This window comes from Sus scrofa, chromosome 12, assembly GCF_000003025.6.
Source record: "Sus scrofa isolate TJ Tabasco breed Duroc chromosome 12, Sscrofa11.1, whole genome shotgun sequence".
Taxonomy (NCBI): domain Eukaryota; kingdom Metazoa; phylum Chordata; class Mammalia; order Artiodactyla; family Suidae; genus Sus; species Sus scrofa.
The window spans coordinates 37,902,045-37,920,145 of NC_010454.4; the positions used below are offsets into that span (position 1 = coordinate 37,902,045).

General features: G+C 38.3%; 1 protein-coding gene across 2 annotated transcripts in view; it reads left to right on the top strand.

The window, feature by feature from the left end:
* Nucleotides 1–18,101, top strand: part of USP32 (ubiquitin specific peptidase 32) — a 223,916-nt gene that overhangs the window by 181,912 nt on the left and 23,903 nt on the right. For both annotated transcript variants that reach the window (XM_021067306.1, XM_021067305.1), the window contains 10 exons: nt 1,319–1,473; nt 3,427–3,508; nt 4,335–4,409; nt 5,142–5,280; nt 5,526–5,631; nt 6,782–6,955; nt 7,767–7,941; nt 8,921–9,072; nt 10,136–10,247; nt 12,433–12,647. In XM_021067306.1, the coding sequence (XP_020922965.1) occupies nt 1,319–1,473; nt 3,427–3,508; nt 4,335–4,409; nt 5,142–5,280; nt 5,526–5,631; nt 6,782–6,955; nt 7,767–7,941; nt 8,921–9,072; nt 10,136–10,247; nt 12,433–12,647 (1,385 nt within the window). The remainder of the gene's footprint in view (nt 1–1,318; nt 1,474–3,426; nt 3,509–4,334; nt 4,410–5,141; nt 5,281–5,525; nt 5,632–6,781; nt 6,956–7,766; nt 7,942–8,920; nt 9,073–10,135; nt 10,248–12,432; nt 12,648–18,101) is intronic.

Consider the following 18,101-nt stretch of genomic DNA (forward strand, 5'->3'; position numbering starts at 1 on the left):
CTTTCTTGTTACTCAGTTTATCACAGCTGTTTTCTAGGCTCTTTTATTCCTTCTGAAGTGACAGGTATACAAACCTTTCCACAGTTACATTGACTTAAGGGTAGCCTTTTCAACAGACAAAGCTACGGAAGTCATTGTTAGATGATTTTTCAGCCTGTTTTAGGTGAGATAACTCTTAGCAACTCTGAGAAAGTGGATGCTGCCTTTTTTTGTACTTTCTTTGCTCTGTTGGGTAGATAAAGACTCAAAGCACATTTAATGGGAGGGAAAAAGCTAAGTTACCATGAAATGGGTGGAAAAACTACCTGGACTATAGATAATTGTACTCTCGATGGATATTATTGATGTGTTAATATCAGTATAAGTATACTGTATATTTTTGTTTTGGGTTCCTCAATGAATTATAGCCTCCTATAAGCAGAGGAGATGACCATTTTAAGCTACAGCTTTTGTCTGGGTTTTTGGCTGAACAGTTAACCAGGGTTTAGCAGATTATTTTAATAGCCTATTTTTGATTTCTTAATCTCTTGTCATTTTATCCCTCTTCTCTTTTGAAGTATGTGGTTAGACTTGATTTAGTCTTCATTCATTCCCCTTATTGCCACTCTTTTTGTTTCCACCTTGAGCCCTTCAGGAATTCAAGATTATGTCTCCTTAGGGAGGGTGGGGGGGCAGGCCATATGATTTTTACCCCCTGATACTTGTCTGTACGGCAGGTTTTTTTGTCATGAGAAGTTTCTTGGCTTCACTTTAAAGCTCTGTATGGCTATGTAGCATCTCTGCCTACTTAAAATTTTAAGTAAAAATATCCCATGTAATTGTACCAGTGTGCCAGGTAACTGGGCCACTTAATGAGAGTGATGGAATTAGTAATTCAAAGACAGTTTATTTTAAGAAAGCGGATCAAGTAAATCCAATTATCTATCTCTAGAATTCAAATCCAGTCCCATTTTATCTTCTCTTCTTAACACTGAGTTTTGATTTTGTTCTTGAGTGTGACCCAGCTGAGGCAGCCAAGATACCAGTGCTTGTTGATACTTGCCACTCTTCCTGGGACCCAAATACTGCCAGTTATTTGGGCCTCTGATTTTTATTGTTCTTTCTTTCAAAGCTAAAGCTCACTCTAAGACACTTGAGTCTCTATCTTCATTTTAAAGCTTTCTCTTAAAGTTTCTTAATTTCTAAAATTATTAAATCTGTAATTCTCATTTCTCATCATTATTTCCTAAAATAGTATGATCTCTATTGCTGAGAGGAATGAATGTCTTTTTCTTTTTTATATCTGCCTTTTTCCTTATTTTGATTGCTGTGACCATAGGCAATGTACCTTCCCCGAATGCGCCATTAAAGCGGGTCTTAGCCTATACAGGCTGTTTTAGTCGAATGCAGACCATCAAGGAAATTCATGAATACCTGTCTCAGAGGCTGCGCATCAAAGAGGAAGATATGCGCCTGTGGCTATACAACAGTGAGGTAAGAGGCGTCTCAAGAATCAAGAAAAGTCCTAATTCAGTGTTAAATCCACATTTCATAATTATAGGGGGTTTTGTCTACACTAATTTCTCTGAAAACCATATCTAGGATCTCAATGGAAACTTCACTTCTAAATTACTGTATGCATACATGTATATATTTGACACCTGAAATCCGTAACAACAGTTGATCATCACAGACAGTACCATCTTCTAAAGATTATTGGGAATTCCCGTTGTGGCGCAGTGGTTAACGAATCCGACTAGGAACCATGAGGTTGCGGGTTCGATCCCTGGCCTTGCTCAGTGGGTTAAGGATCCGGTGTTGCCGTGAGCTGTGGTGTAGGTCGCAGACGCGGCTCGGATCCCGCGTTGCTGTGGCTGTGGTGTAGGCTGACGGCCATAGCTTCGATTCAACCCCTAGCCTAGGAACCTCCGTATGCTGTGAGAGCGGCCCTAGAAAAGGCAAAAAGACCAAAAAAAAAAAAAAAAAAAAAAAAGAGAGAGAGAGAGAGATTATTAATATAAGGCAATTGCAAATTTTTTTTTTAATGTGCATTATATGAAAGTTCCCAGGCAAGGGGTCAAATCAGAGCTGCAACTGCTGGCCTACACCACAGCCATACCAATGCCAGATCTGAGCCGCATCTGCAACCTACACCACCACCAACAGCAACACCATATCCTTAATCCAGTGAGCGAGGCCAGGGATCAAACCCTCATCCTCATGGATATTAATCAGGTTTGTTACTGCTAAGCCACAAGGGGATCTCCAAATATCTTTATTTTTAACAAATAGAGTTTATTTTGGATTTGTTTTAAAGTAACTTATACACATTTAAAAAAATTCAAACAAGAAGTTCCCATTGTGGCATAGCCAGTTAAGGATTCTGCATTGTCTGTGCAGTAGCTTGGACCGCTGCTAAGATGCTGCTGAGGTGGGTTCAATCCCTAGCCTGGTGCAGTGCGTTAAGGATCCAGTGTTGCTGCAGCATTGGCTTAGGTTGCAACTACAGCTTGGTTTTGATCCCTGGCCTGGGAATTTCCATATGCTGTGGGTGCAGCCAAAAAAAAAAAAAAAATTCAAACAATTTGAAAGTATGTAATGAAAATTCTTCCTTCCCGTCAACTTCCCATCTTCCATTCTCCTCAGAGGCAGTGCTATTATTTGCATATACATTTGTCCTAACATATGCAATATGTTTTCATTATACCCTGAGATTGGCTCATAAGTAGTTTTAACCAGTTCTCTGTTCCCTAGTTCCTTCTTTCTTATATCCTCTGGTCGCCATCAAGAGGCAGTAGAGTACAGTAAGTTAAGAGCACAACTCCTGGAGCCACATTGCCAGAGATTAAATCCTGGCTCTGACACCTGTTAGTTGATTAACCAAGAGCAAGTCACCCTACTCTCTCTGTCACAGTTTTCTCATGAGTCAATGAGGCGAAATAATAGTATTTCCCTTAGGCTAGTTGTCAGAATTAAATAAATTAATTCCGTGAGAACTTTAGAGAGGGTGAGCATCAACAAAAATGTATAATGCTATTGCATGACATTTGGTTTTACATTTTCAATTCTTAGTAAGTGATCAAGTTTCATCTTGATCACAAGCACATTTGCTGAATTTCCTACTAGATACTAAAGAAAATTTTCTATAAGCTGTTCAGAAAATCTAAATCTCAATGAATTTTGGTTATGATGTGTGAGGAGTCTTTTCTAGTCTCCCCAAAATCCTGTATAACTTTTTTAAAGACATAAAGTATATGTTTATGAAGTATACATTGTCTTTCCCTCGTTTTGCACCAAAATTATATCTGACTATCTGTGATATGCTAAATATCTGTCACATGAGTTATGTAACTCCAAGGATGCTTTTAATTGTCACTCATTTTTATTTCTGTATTTGTTTCAAGTTTAGTAATTATATTAACAAAGTATTTCCTCCTCCGTATACAGAATTACCTCACTCTTCTGGATGATGAGGATCATAGATTGGAATATTTGAAAATCCAGGATGAGCAGCACCTGGTAATTGAAGGTATAACATGGAACATGCATCTGTTATTAGATTTTTAGGGGAAGAATTTGAAGATTTAGTTACTGATAATCCATTCTATAATTTTTCTAAATGTGATTTACTCATTAAATTCTTAATGGTAAAGAAAACCCATTAAACCCTAATGTAATCCTATTGTAGAGTAACACTGTTTAGATTACTTTAAAAGAAAAACAAGTCTATACACATTCATTGGCTGGCAAAGGTGGAAACTGGGTAAAAACAAGTGAATTCAGTTAAAAGTTTCCAAAGTCTCTTAAAATTTTCTAGCTGCCTCTTTGAGTTTGAATAAGGAGACTGACTTTCTCATAGTTAGTGGTGTAGTCTTTCACTAGTTTTCAACACTGGTCACTCACCAAGAGACTTTAACTTGTGTAAACATCCTTTACACACTGGCATGCACAAGTCATTGAAAACTTAGTGTGTCTTATCAAGTTCATGTAACATTCCTAGCTGCCTTAGTATTAAAATGAATAGATTACTCTGGCAGTTGTCACAATTTAAGAAAGAACTGCAATAGTTCTGATGTATTAAGTTTAAGAACGTTAATTCCTTCTATAGATGGTTGAGTATAATTTTACTTCAGGTAGGTATTTAAGGGATTAGCTTATTGATTAATTCTAACCAATGGCTATAAAGTCCCCAATATAAAGAATTAGAATAGTTTCAAAGTCAATTACTAAAATTAACTTGATTTTTTTTCAGCTTCTAATTCAGAAATAAGAACGCTTTCTTTCTTTTAACAGAAGAATTGAGTGCATCTGATTTGACTGCATAAGAAATTAATGTATTGTTTCTGTCTTTCCAGTTCGCAATAAAGATATGAGTTGGCCTGAAGAAATGTCCTTTATAGCAAATAGTAGTAAAATAGACAGACACAAGGGTAAGTCTCCAGAGTATTATTTTTAAAGAGATTATTTTAGGAGTTCCCATTGTGGCTCAGAAGTAACGAACCTGACTAGTATCCATGAGGATGTGGGTTCGATCCCTGGCCTTTCTGCATTGCCATGAGACATGGCTTAGAACTGGCATTGCTATGGCTGTGGTGTAGACGAGAAGCTGCAGCTGATTCGACCCCTAGCCTGGGAACCACCATATGCTTCAGGTGTGGCCCTAAAAAGCAAAAAGCAAAAAAAAAAAAAAAAAAAAAAGATTATCTTAAAATTGTTCTGTTCTTTTTTTCCTCTCTCAACTATTTAGAGTGTTAACAATTTGTGGCTTTCTAGCTCAAAAGTAATTAGGCTCCCTCTTATTTTTATTTTTCTTTTCCTTAAAGCATCAAATTTTCTATCCTCACAGTTAAATAATTTCTACATTTCTAAAGACAATTCTAGGAGAAGATTGTTTGAACTCTAAAAAACTATCAAAAAACCGTCATAGCAATTAAAAAGAATCACTGATGCTTCTAGATTACACATGAACATAGATTATCATGACTGCCAGTGATGCTCCATGAAAAACCTCTACTTTAGCACTTTAAGACCAGACAGAGAAATAATATCTCCACTTAACCAAGTAAAAGAGTTACAAAAATCAGAGCATTGAATACAAATAACTGTTTGATCTGTGACATCTTCCCAGAGCGAGCCTTCAGTTCTCATGTTGTTTGTTCCAGTTCCAACAGAAAAGGGAGCCACGGGTCTGAGTAACCTGGGAAACACATGCTTCATGAACTCAAGCATCCAGTGTGTTAGTAACACACAGCCACTGACGCAGTATTTTATCTCAGGGAGACATCTTTATGAACTCAACAGGTAATCTTCCATGAGTCATTGGCTTCTTAACTTTTATAACTTTGATGTGAACTTAATATTACCTAAATCTCCTCTTTCTTTACACTGAAGGAGAAAAGCCTTCATCTTATTTTCCCTATTTAGCATGAAGTAAGGATAGAGTGTTGTGTCTCTTATTTTGAGGTGAGAAAACAAATGCCAGGCATTTCAGTACAATTGTGACCTATAAGAATCTTTGGCAACGAGTTTTCCTCTTAAACTTCTAGGACAAATCCCATTGGTATGAAGGGGCATATGGCCAAATGCTATGGGGATTTAGTACAAGAACTTTGGAGTGGAACTCAGAAGAATGTTGCCCCATTAAAGCTTCGGGTAAGCATGTTAAAATAATATAAAGGTATTTAAGTCCTAACCAGTTGTTTAAGCAAATATTTTTCTCTACCTGTTTTTTATATTTAGCCTTTTAGTTTAATTTTATGTTTATGGGTCCTTCACAAGGCTTATAAACTGGATGCTAGATACTTTCACGTGCTCATGTACTTTCAAAATGCTGCTATGGAAGTAGTGAATAGAAAAAGATCAAAAGTACAGTCTCTTTGTGATGTTACTCATCTTACTAATCTATCAAGTATCGCACTTGTTTATACAGGAAACCTATCTCTTTTAGTCCTTCCCTATTAGCAGTATTCTACCTGCTAAATAGACTTGCGTCTAATTAATGATACTCAGTACATTTTTAACACGCTAAGATAATTAGTTCCCTTTGTAGAGTTTAAAAAAAAAAACGGCATAAAGAAAGAATGTAATTAATGGACACAATTTTAACATTAATATCATACATAGTGAATTTTAGTTAAGATCGTTTTTTATCTTTAAAAGCAAGGCAAAAGCTCTTTAGGTTAGAAATACTCCTAATTGCTAAAAATTTGGCTACTTAGCACTTACCAGCCTAATTATTTTGTGTTTATTAACTCATTTAATAGTCTAAATGGCCCTATAATATAAAGTAATGCTATTATTCCCATTTTATGGCTCAGAAAACTAAGGCTCACAGCAGTTAAATAGATTGTCCAAGGTTGCAAGCTAGTTAGTAAGTCTTCATAGTTAAATATGAGGCTGTTCTGCTTCTAATAATAAAATTAGGATACAACAAGACCAGAAAACTGTAAAAGAAAACATTGCAACAGGGAATCTTCCAATGTGAGCAAACACAATTTTAATATTTCTGTCTTATCTGTCTTAAATAGCATCCGTGTACCTAAAGAACTATTTGCCTACATGATACTAAACTAGGACACAGTATTGCCCATGCTACTTTTTTTTTTCTTCATTGGGAGGGGTCATCATTTGGGATTAAGAGTCAAAAGATTTTATAATTATCCAAAATAGATTTGCTGGAATAGAGACATTCTAAATGCTATACTATTTACCTTCTTCTAAGCCTCTGATTGAGTTATGGGCATGTTCCTTATAAATTTTATGAGCTAGAACATGATGAGTTTGATTCCTCTTTTATTTATAGTGGACCATAGCAAAATATGCTCCCAGGTTTAATGGATTCCAGCAACAAGACTCCCAAGAACTTCTGGCTTTTCTCTTGGATGGTCTTCATGAAGATCTCAACAGAGTCCATGAGAAGCCGTATGTGGAACTGAAGGACAGTGATGGACGACCAGACTGGGAAGTAGCTGCAGAGGTTTGTCGGTTTTGAGTTTCTCATGTAAACCGTAGATAATGTTCTGACCACAAATGTCTGTTGCCCATCTTAAATGCTTAACTAAACTATTCTATGCTCAGAATTGTACTGTGAGAATGAAGGAATTTGTATTTCTCCACTTACTTCTTGTGCAGTAAGGCCAACACAAAGCATCTTTAATGACTATAGAAAAATGTTTCCTTTTCACTTTGTAAATTCTGGAGAGAGGATGTAGGAATAATCATTCAGTAGAACTTTAGGAGTCCCAATGATTGCTAAAGTAATGTGTACAGTGACCAATAGGCATGTCTTACCTGCTTTTTAATGGACAAAGAACTTTAATACTCATCATTGTTAGCATCAAGAGCAAAGGAAAAAAATACGATTTTCCATCTGAATTTAATATGGTATAGGCAGAGCAGAAAGAATCACATTTTATTCAAATACTAGTTTTCTTTACTGTCTCAGTAGGCAATACATCTTAAATTACATATCTGACATGAAAATTTGTAGGCAGAAAGCTTTTACTCTTTAAGTGAAGATTAAGGATTATATTCTTGACATTTAAATATAGTATTATTGAGGAGTTCTCTGGTGGTGCAGTGGGTTAAGGATTGGGCATTGTCACTGCAGCACCATGGGTTCTCTCCCTGGCCTAGGAACTTACACATGCTATAGGTGCGGCAAAAAAAAAAAAAAAAAGAAGAAAAAAAAGCTAATATATTTAACCATTTTCTTTGAATTCGTGGAGAAATATTTACCTTTTGAATTCAGGGGGATGAAAATATTCTCTCATCTTTTTTCTTGGTAGGCATGGGACAACCATCTGAGGAGAAACAAATCAATTGTTGTGGATTTGTTCCATGGGCAGCTAAGGTCCCAAGTCAAATGCAAAACATGTGGACATATAAGTGTCCGATTTGACCCTTTCAATTTTTTGTCTTTGCCACTACCAATGGACAGCTATATGCACTTAGAGATAACAGGTAAGTCAAAGGTTCCAAAAAAATTGTTTTATTCCATTGTCTTTTGGCTTTATTCAGGCATCCTGAATTTGTAAGTATAGTCATTTGTTTACAATGTGTTCTTGTAAAGGTTGGCAGTCAGCATGTTAAAATTTAGCAATCTAATTTCAGGCATGATTTAAAGTTTGAAAGACTTGGAACATGGGTTTATTTTTGTGCCCATTGAGTCCTCTATTAGTTTCAAACATAGCAGAAGTTTTCTTTAAAATCTTGCAGGAGTGTCTGTCAAGGCACAGTGGAAACTAATCTGACTAGGAACCATGAGGTTACAGGTTTGATCCCTGGCCTTGCTCAGTGGGTTAAGGATCTGGCGTTGCCATGAGCTATGGTATGGGTTGCAGACGCAGCTTGGCTCTGACGTTGCTGTGGCTCTGACGTAGGCCAGCAGCAACAGCTCTGTAGACCCTAGCCTGGGAACCTCCATATGCTGCAGGTGCAGCCCTAAAAAGACAAAAAAAAAAAAAATCTTGAAGGAGTTCCTGTTGTGGCTTATCAGATTAAGAATCAGAGTAATATTCATGAGGATGCAGATTTGATCCCTTGCCTCACTTAGTGGGTTAAAGGATCTGGCATTGCTCTGAACCACTATGTAGGCCACAGATGCGGCTGGGATCTCGTGTTGCTGCCACTGTGGCATAGGCCTGCAGCTGCAGCTCCAATTCAACTCCTAGCCTGGGAACTTCCATATGCCACAGGTGCAGCCCTAAAAAAAAATAAAATAAAATCTTGCAAAGCCACTCACACTTCTGTATCAGATGCACATTCAAAAGATAGTAGTTTCATTCAATATTATTCATAATACCATTAGTTATAGTGTTTACATATACAATATAAATTCTAGACTGAAATTTTTGTTACTTCCAAATTATACACACTCATAGAGTGTAAAACTTCCAATGAAACTTGATTTTACTGATAAAAGATCTTTTCTCTTTACTAGTTATTAAGTTGGATGGTACTACCCCTGTGCGATATGGACTAAGACTGAATATGGATGAAAAGTACACAGGTTTAAAAAAACAGCTGAGCGATCTCTGTGGACTTAAATCAGAACAAATCCTTCTTGCAGAAGTACATGGTTCTAATATAAAGGTGATATTAACTGTTCTCTCTAGGAAACCCTTGATTCCATCCTTTGAAGATCAGTTTTCTCAATTAATTATTATGTTAAATGACCAAGAAAGATAGTAAAATACAACAAAAACTGGAAAAAGAATTGTCATTTTTATTTTATTTTTTTATTACTAAAAAATTGTCATTTTTAAAACTAGAAGAAACTTTAAAAGGGTTGTCCACCAGAGTAAAAGATTAATAATGATGGTGATTTTTTTTTTTTTTTAAGACGGGAAATAGGAGTTCCCGTTGTGGCACAGTGGTTAACGAATCCGACTAGGAACCATGAGGTTGCAGGCCTTGCTCAGTGGGTTCAGGATCCCGCGTTGCCGTGAGCTGTGGTGTAGGCTGCAGACACAGCTCGGATCCTGCGTTGCTGTGGCTCTGGCGTAGGCCGGCGGCTACAGCTCTGATTAGACCCCTAGCCTGGGAACCTCTATATGCCGAGGGAGTGGCCCTAGAAATGGCAAAAAGACCAAAAAAAAAGTATTTTATGTATTTATGAATGCGTGCTTTTAGTACTTCTTTGTGAATGTATGTATCTGGCCTTTCAACACACTAGGAAATTAGTGAGTAAAGACAAAGTGACACGAATCACGTTCTTCCTACATGCCAAAAGAAGCAAGCAATTTAATAAATATATAGCCTACCCTAAATTGAGCTCCTTTCATTGGTATTATTTATAGTTATCTTTGAGATTTCTGGAAAAAAACCCACCTCTTTGACATTTTTCAAATGTAATGCAAAAATGAGATCTCTGTGGGATTTGGGGTTTAGATTCTTAAAATGAAGGATCAAACTTAAGAAGTCAGTTATACACAACAACCTTCCTATAGAAGGGGATAATCATTTTGTCAGTAAGGTTAGTTTTCATTTAGTTTATGAAGCTTTCATCTTTTAGTTATTTTAGGAAAATTATTCAGACATCTTGTTTGTTTCATTAGAGAAGGCATCTAAGGCATTTCCTTCATATATATCAGAGGATGATTCTCCATTTTATCTAAAACATCTCCCCCTTCTCATTTTTCCTTTTTTTCCATAGAATTTCCCTCAGGACAACCAGAAAGTACGACTCTCAGTGAGTGGATTTTTGTGTGCATTTGAAATTCCCATCCCTGGATCTCCAATTTCAGCTTCTAGTCCAGTACAGACAGGTAAGATAGAGCTAGAGCTCCTTTTTATGATTTCAACTTTGTGTAGTGATCTAAAAGTTGTCATCCTTTTTATATTTGTTTAGGCTGAAAATATTAGAGCGAAAGAATTTTGGAGCTTGAAGAAAACCTTGGTGATCATTTATTTCAAATGCCTCATTTTGTAAATGGGGAATCTGAAATTCAGAGATCCTGAGTGACTAAATTAGGTAGCTACCAGCTAAATATACCATTGGAATGCAAATTTCTTTTAACTTTTTTACTAATACTAACGTGGTAAGGCATGTTATGAGAGGAATGTACTATCAGAAAACAAAACAATAAATATGACCAAAAGAAAGAATCCGTTTATCTGGTATTATTTATCTTTATACTATTAGTAATTAGGTTCATTCTCTAACTATAAAGCGCTTCAGAGAGAATGAGGCTCCTCTCATTGACACTCATTAGATAGTACTAATGATGAGTTGGTGGATGATTTAATATTGCTTTAGTATTTATATCATCACTGTCCAATAGAACTCTCTGCAATGATGAAAAATTTCTGTTATCTTTGCCATTCAGTACAGTATCCACTAGTCACATGGACTGTTTAGCACTTGAATTGTGACTAGTGAAACTGAGAAAATATACTTTCAATTTAATTTTAATTTAAAAAGCAACCTCTCGGAGTTCCCGTCATGGCTCAGTGGTTAACAGATCTGACTAGGAACGATGAGGTTGCGGGTTCGATCCCTGGCCTCACTCGGTAGGTTGGGGATCCAGCATTGCTGCAAGCTGTGGTGTAGGCTGCAGATGCGGCTTGGATCCCGCATTGCTGTGGCTGTGGCATAGACCAGGCAGCTGCAGCTCTGATTAGACCTCTAGCCTGGGAACCTCCATATGTGGGTACAGCCCTCAGAAAGACTAACTAACTAAATAAATAAATAAAAAGCAACATCTTTCTTGTAACAAATGTCTCACTCTGGTGGGAAGGTGTTGCTGATGGGGAAAGCTGTGCAGGTGTGAGGGAAAGCAGCAGATGGGAAATTGACACCTTGCTCTTTCTTTGCTCTGAATCTAAAATCTACTCTAAAAAATAGTCTTTTGGAGTTCCTATTGTGGCTCAGTGGAAATGAATCCAACTAGGAACCATGAGGTTGCAGGTTTGATCCCTGGCCTCGCTCAGTGGGTTAAGGATCCAGCATTGCCCTGAGCTGTGGTGTAGATCGAAGATGCGGCTCAGATCTGGCGTTGCTGTGGCTGTGGTGTAGGCCAGTGGCTTCAGCTCCAATTAGACCCCAAGCCTGGAAATCTCCATATGTCGTGGGTGCGGCCCTCAAAAAACAAAAAGACAAAAAAATAAAAAATAATTTTAAAAAAATAGTCTTTTTAAAAAATTAGGAGTTCCCTGGTGGCCTAGCAGGTTAAGGATCTGGCATTGTCACTCCTATGGTACTGGTTTGATCCCTGACCTAGGAATTTCTCCATGCCACAGGCACAGCCAAAAAACACAGTTTTTTAAAAATAACCAACATCTGGCTAGGGACTACTGTCTTAGAATATTTTTAGAGGTATGGAAAAATGAATTTTTTAGAGGAGCAGAAAAAGAAAAGCAGAACTATTTTTGTTTCACAACGTGGTACTGATAAAGATTGTTGCAAAAATTCTACTTACTCTTTGCAGCAGTTATTCTTTTTCTTTTTCTTTTCTTCTTTTTTTTTTTTTTTTGTCTTTGCTTTTTCTAGAACCGCTCCCACCGCATACGGAGGTTCCCAGGCTAGGGGTCTAATCAGAGCTGTAGTCGCTGGCCTACACCGCAGCCAGAGCAACACGGGATCTGAGTCGTGTCTGCAACCTACACCACAGCTCCTGGCAGCGCCAGATCCTTAACCCACTGAGCAAGGCCAGGGACCGAACCTGCAACCTCATGGTTCCTAGTTGGATTCATTAACCACTGAGCCACGACGGGAACTCCTGCAGCAGTTATTCTTGCTTTGTCATTTAACTCAGAAATGTGAGTTATAGAAGTCAAATCTGAAATTAAAATCTTCCAGTTAATCCAGAAATATTATTTGACCTGTGATTTCTCCCTGTTCTCTGTTACGAGAGACTATCAGAGTGGTCTGGGTCCCAACGGTATTTGAGAAAAGAGCAAAGATAAAGGAACCACAGACTTATGATGCTATGCTTATCTTCAAATTTGTAGAGTTCTCCTCCTCCCCATCTACAAATGGAATGCTCACTCTAACCACCAATGGGGACCATCTGCCTCGACCAATATTCATTCCCAATGGAATGCCAAACACTGTTGTGCCATGTGGAACTGAGAAGAACTTCACAAATGGAATGGTGAATGGCCACATGCCATCTCTTCCTGACAATTCCTTTACGGGCTACATCATTGCAGTCCACCGAAAAATGGTTAGTTTAATGTTAGGCAAGTTACTGCTGATCTTGTTATTCATGAAACATTGCCATTTTCTGTCTTTGCAGTGTCGTCATTGTGTGCACTTTCGATGTGTTATATATGCTGTTCTAAGTGACTGGAGCCAAGATTTAGTATTACACATGATCGCCTACTATGAAATAACATTCCTGATTCCTATATTAAGCAGCAACAGGACAGCTGGTGCATCTGAATGCTACTTTCTTTAAAAAGTTTGTGACTCTTATCTGTCCTTGTAGGCGTATACAACTTCTCTGCCATATACATGCAGTGCCTTTAAAGAAGATATTTGTTTGTTTGGAAGGGAAAAACAAAAAGATTCCTGGGCAGGACTAGTTGTTTCCTAGGATTGCTGCAATATATTACCACCAATTGGGTGGCTTAAAACAACAGAAATTAATTCTGTCATAGTTCTGAAAGCCAGAAGTCTGAAATCAAGACATCAACAGGATTGTATCTTCTACAAAGGTTTTAGGAGAGAATCCTTGCCTCTTCTACCTTCTGTAGGCATTCCTTAGCTTGTGGCTGCATAATTCCAGTCTCTGCACCTGTCTTCACATGACCTTCTTCACCTTCTCCCTCTGCCTTTCACTGATAAGAGCAATTGTCATGTAGTTCCCATTGTGGCTTGGTGGGTTAAGAAGCCAGCTAGTATCCATGAGGATGAGGTTCAATCCCTGGCCTCACTCAGTGGGTTAAGGATCCGGCATTACCACGAGCTGCGATGTAGGTCACTGATGCAGCTTGGATCCTGCATTGCTGTGGCTGTGGTGTAGGCCTGTCGCTGTGGCTCCAATTCAACCCCAGCCATGCCGCAGGTACTGCCTGAAAAAGAAAAAGAAAACAGTTGTCATTGGATTTAGTGGCCATCCAAATAATCCAGGATGATCTCAACCCAATTACATATACAGAAACTCTTTTTTCAAATAATGTCACACTCATACATTCTGGGGGTTAGAATGTGGACATATCCTTTTTGGGAACCACCATCCAGTTCACTACAGATGTCATTTATCTTAGTATCCAAAAAATTAAATACCCGGAAATAAACTTTACAAAAAACGTGCCTTTATCTAGATAGAAAACAGTAAAATACTGTTGCTAGAAATTAAGTGAAACTCAGTGAAAACAGAAAAATACTGTTGCTAGAATTAAGTGAAACTCAAAGGTTTGAAGGAATAGACTGTGTTAATGGATTAGAAAACTCGTTATTTCAGAGTTCCTTGGTTACCTAGTGGGTTAAGGATCCATCGTTGTCACTGCTATGGTTCAGGTCACTTCAGTGCTGTGAGTTTAGTCCCTGGCTGTGAACTTCTACTTGCCTCAGATGTGGCCCAAAAAAAAGAAAACTCACTGTTTCAGGAGTTCCCATTGTGGCTCAGCGGGTTCATAACCCAATTAGTATCCATGAGGATGTGGTTTGATCCCTGGCCTCACTCAATAGGTTTAGGATCCAGCATTGCCATGAGCTATGGTCACAGATGCAGCTTGGATCCCATGTTGCTGTGGCCTGGCAGCTGCAGCTCCAATTCAACCCCTGGCCTGGGAAGTTCCATATGCTGTGGGTGTGGCCAAAAAAAGAAAACTCAATATTTCAAAAACGTCAATTTTCTACAAACTGATCTACACAGATTCAGTGCATAATCCCAATGAAAATGTAAACTGTGTATGTGTATGCTTGTGTGTGTATAACTTGATAAGCTGATTCTAATATATAGAAGTACAAAGCACTAAAATAACAGGACAGCCTTGAGGAACAAAGCATGAGGAATTCAACTACCAGGCATCATGCTTTTCTTTATTGATTTTTATTTACTTATTTATTTATTTATTTTTGCTTTTTATGGCCACACCTGTGGCATATAGAAGTTCCCAGGCCAGGGGTCTAATCAGAGCTACAGCTGCCGGCCTATGCCTCGGCCACAGCAACACCAGATCCCAGCCAGTCTGCAGCCTACACTGCAGCTCATAGCAATGTCCGTTCCTTAACCCACTGAGTGAAGTCACACATCAAACCCACATCCTCATGAATGCTAGTCAGGTTTGTTTCCACTGAGCCACAGAGGGAACTCTCCAGATATTATGATTCTAAAAAGAAATGAACTTGAGGACTTTCCACTGTTGTACAGTGGGTTAATCATCTGACTTGTCTCTGTGGTGTTGCTGGCTCAACCCCCAGCCTAGCACAGTAGGTTAAGGATCTGTGTTGCTGCAGCTGTGGCATAGGTTGAAGATGTAGCTTGGATTCACTCCTTGGCCTGAGAACTTCCATATGCTGCAGGTGCAGCCAAAAGCCAAAAAAAATAAAAAGCAATGAACTTGAGATACTGTGATACTGGTGTGAGAAAAGACAAATATACAAATATAGAATAAAATAGCCCAGAAACATGTTGACACATGTCTGAACACTTGATTTATAACAAAGATGGCATTACAGAGCAGTGAAAAATAATTTTCTTGGGTAATGGTGCTGGGATAATTGGATATCCATGTGAAACTTGATACCTACTTAAAAGTCAATTCTAGGTGGATTGTAGAATTAAATATGAAAGCAGAACAATAAAAACAGCCCCTGGACATAATAAAGGTGAAAATGCTCATGACCTTGGTTTAGGAAAAGAAGCCTTAAATAGGACACAGAAGCAACCATAAAGGAAAAGATTGATAAATTGGATACCATTAAAATTATGCACTTCAGTTTCATCAAAAAACAGAATTAAGACAAGTAAAAGGCAAGCCTTGCGGAGATGTCTGCAACTCATATAACCAACAAAAAGGCTCAGTCTAGGAAATATAAAGAACTGTAGGAGTTCCCGTCGTGGCGCAGTGGTTAACGAATCCGACTAGGAACCATGAGGTCGCGGGTTCGATCCCTGCCCTTGCTCAGTGGGTTAACGATCCGGCGTTGCCGTGAGCTGTGGTGTAGGTTGCAGACGCGGCTCGGATCCTGCGTTGCTGTGGCTCTGGTGTAGGCCGGTGGCTACAGCTCCGATTCAACCCCTAGCCTGGGAACCTCCATATGCCGCGGGAGCGGCCCAAGAAATAGCAACAACAACAACAACAACAACAAAAGACAAAAAAAAGACAAAAGACAAAAAAAAAAAAAAAAAAAAAAAAAAAAAGAACTGTAAGTCGTGAAGGAAAAACAATTCAATAAAAAATGGTCAGTAATTAAATAGACACATCACAAAAAGAATATCCAAATAGCCAATAACCCTATGAAAAAGTGATCAGCCACACGACTAATCAGGGAAATGCAAATTAAAACCACATTGTGAGATCACTGCACTCCCATCAGAATAGCTGTGGTTAAAACAGATCGACAACGTTGGTAAGGATAATTGAGTAACAGGAACTCTCATACACTGCTGATAAGAGTATAGATTCATACAGCTACTTTGTCTTTTTTTTTTTTTTTTTTTTTGTCTTTTTAGGGCTGCACCTGAGCCACATGGAGGTTCCCAGGATAGTGGTCAAGTCAGAGCTACAGCTGCTGGCCTACACGACAGCCACAGCAACACGGGATCCAAGCTATGTCTGCAACCTACACCATAGCTCAGGGCAATGACAGATCCTTAACCCACTGAGTGAGGCCAGGGATCGAACCCGCAACCTCATGGTTCCTAGTTGGATTCGTTTCCACTGCACCACAATAAGAATTCCCATACAATTACTTTGCAAAATAGTTTTCTAGTTAAAGATAAGTCATTCCACTATTCCGTTTTGTGTTTTTATGATTAAAATTAAACTATTGGGGAGTTCCCGTCGTGGTGCAGTGGTTAACGAATCCGACTAGGAACCATGAGGTTTCGGGTTCGATCCCTGCCCTTGCTCAGTGGGTTAACGATCCGGCGTTGCCGTGAGCTGTGGTGTAGGTTGCAGACGCGGCTCGGATCCTGCGTTGCTATGGCTCTGGCGTAGGCTGGCGGCTACAGCTCCGATTCGACGCCTAGCCTGGGAACCTCCATATGCCGCGGGAGCGGCCCAAGAAATGGCACAAAAACAAAAAAAAAAATTAAATTAAACTATTAAATGTCCATTAGTAGTGGAACGTGTTAGGAAGTTGAGACACATTCGTATAATAGAGTATTACACAATAATGAAAATGAGTGCATTTATAGTTATACCCAACATAAATGAATCTTATGAACATAATATAAGAAGCCAGACACAAAACAAATACAAATCATACGATTCTGTTTATAAATAAAAACTTTAAAGATGAGGAAAATGAAATGTACTGTTTGTTTATGCACAGGATATAAAACTATAAAAAAAAGCAAAGAAGTGATTATTGTAAAATTCAGAAAAACTCTTACCTTTGGGAGGAAGCAAGAGGAAGGCTTTTGGCCTGCTGGCTGGCTAAATTGTTTCTTGGCCTGACTGGTGATTACACAGCTATTTGCTTTGTTGTAATTCTTTGAAATATGCTTTTTCCCTCCTTTGAATTTATAACTCCTGACCTAAAATGGTTTTCTGACCATGTGAAAGAAGAAATTAAAAGGCATAATGATACTTAGAAGAAAAGGGGGGAAAAAACTAACATCCTCAGCCTTAAGCCTTTAGCATGGAAGAATGGTGGACCACGTTCTAGCCAAGATTGTATGCGTGGACATGCTAGAGAACTAAGGGATATATGTGTGTCTTGGAATTTTGTTTAAGCACAGCTCTAGCTGGTCCCATCCACTAAAATAATTGAGGTGATTCATGCATTTCCCCCGCGTCTTTTTTTACCAAGCATTATCAGATTATATATTAAGAACTCTGGTATATTTTTATAAAACTTTTCTTAGAAACCAACTAGCTTCAATGTATATGTTACATAAAGTGTTTGGGAAGCGCTAAATCATTATATGCAGGCTTTTGTAATTTTGGGACCATAAAGCCATATTGCCCAATTCAAGTCTAAATTTTCACATTTTAACCAGCCCCCTTTTTCCAGTTTCCTTCATGATCTGGCAGCTGCTTTGGGGAATGGCTGAAGTTGATTTTACCCTCTGTCTGTCCCAAGTCAACTCCCTTTGCCCATTATTTATGGGAATGGCAACACCATTCTTCTATGCTAAAGGCTTAAGGCTGGGGATGTTAGTTTTTTCCCCCCCTTTTTTCCTAAATATCATTATGCCTTTTAATTTCTTCTTTCAAAATACTACTTGATTTACCATTTTTCCTTCGTTTTCAGTGCCACCATCTTTCAGATCTTTTTGGTTGAAGTACTTTGAAAGTGGTTTATTTTTCTTCTACTCTCTTCTACAAGATAGAAAAAGAAGAGAAATAAGGCAAGGTAACATAGGCAGGAACAAAGGGAGAAATAATAGTGTCGTATTGACACAGTTAATGAAAAGTCAATTTCAGAAATAAAGAAGTGGTTCCGTGGGCTAGAGGTGTCAAAAAGAATGAAAACTGGAAGGTGTGTAACCAAATGAAGA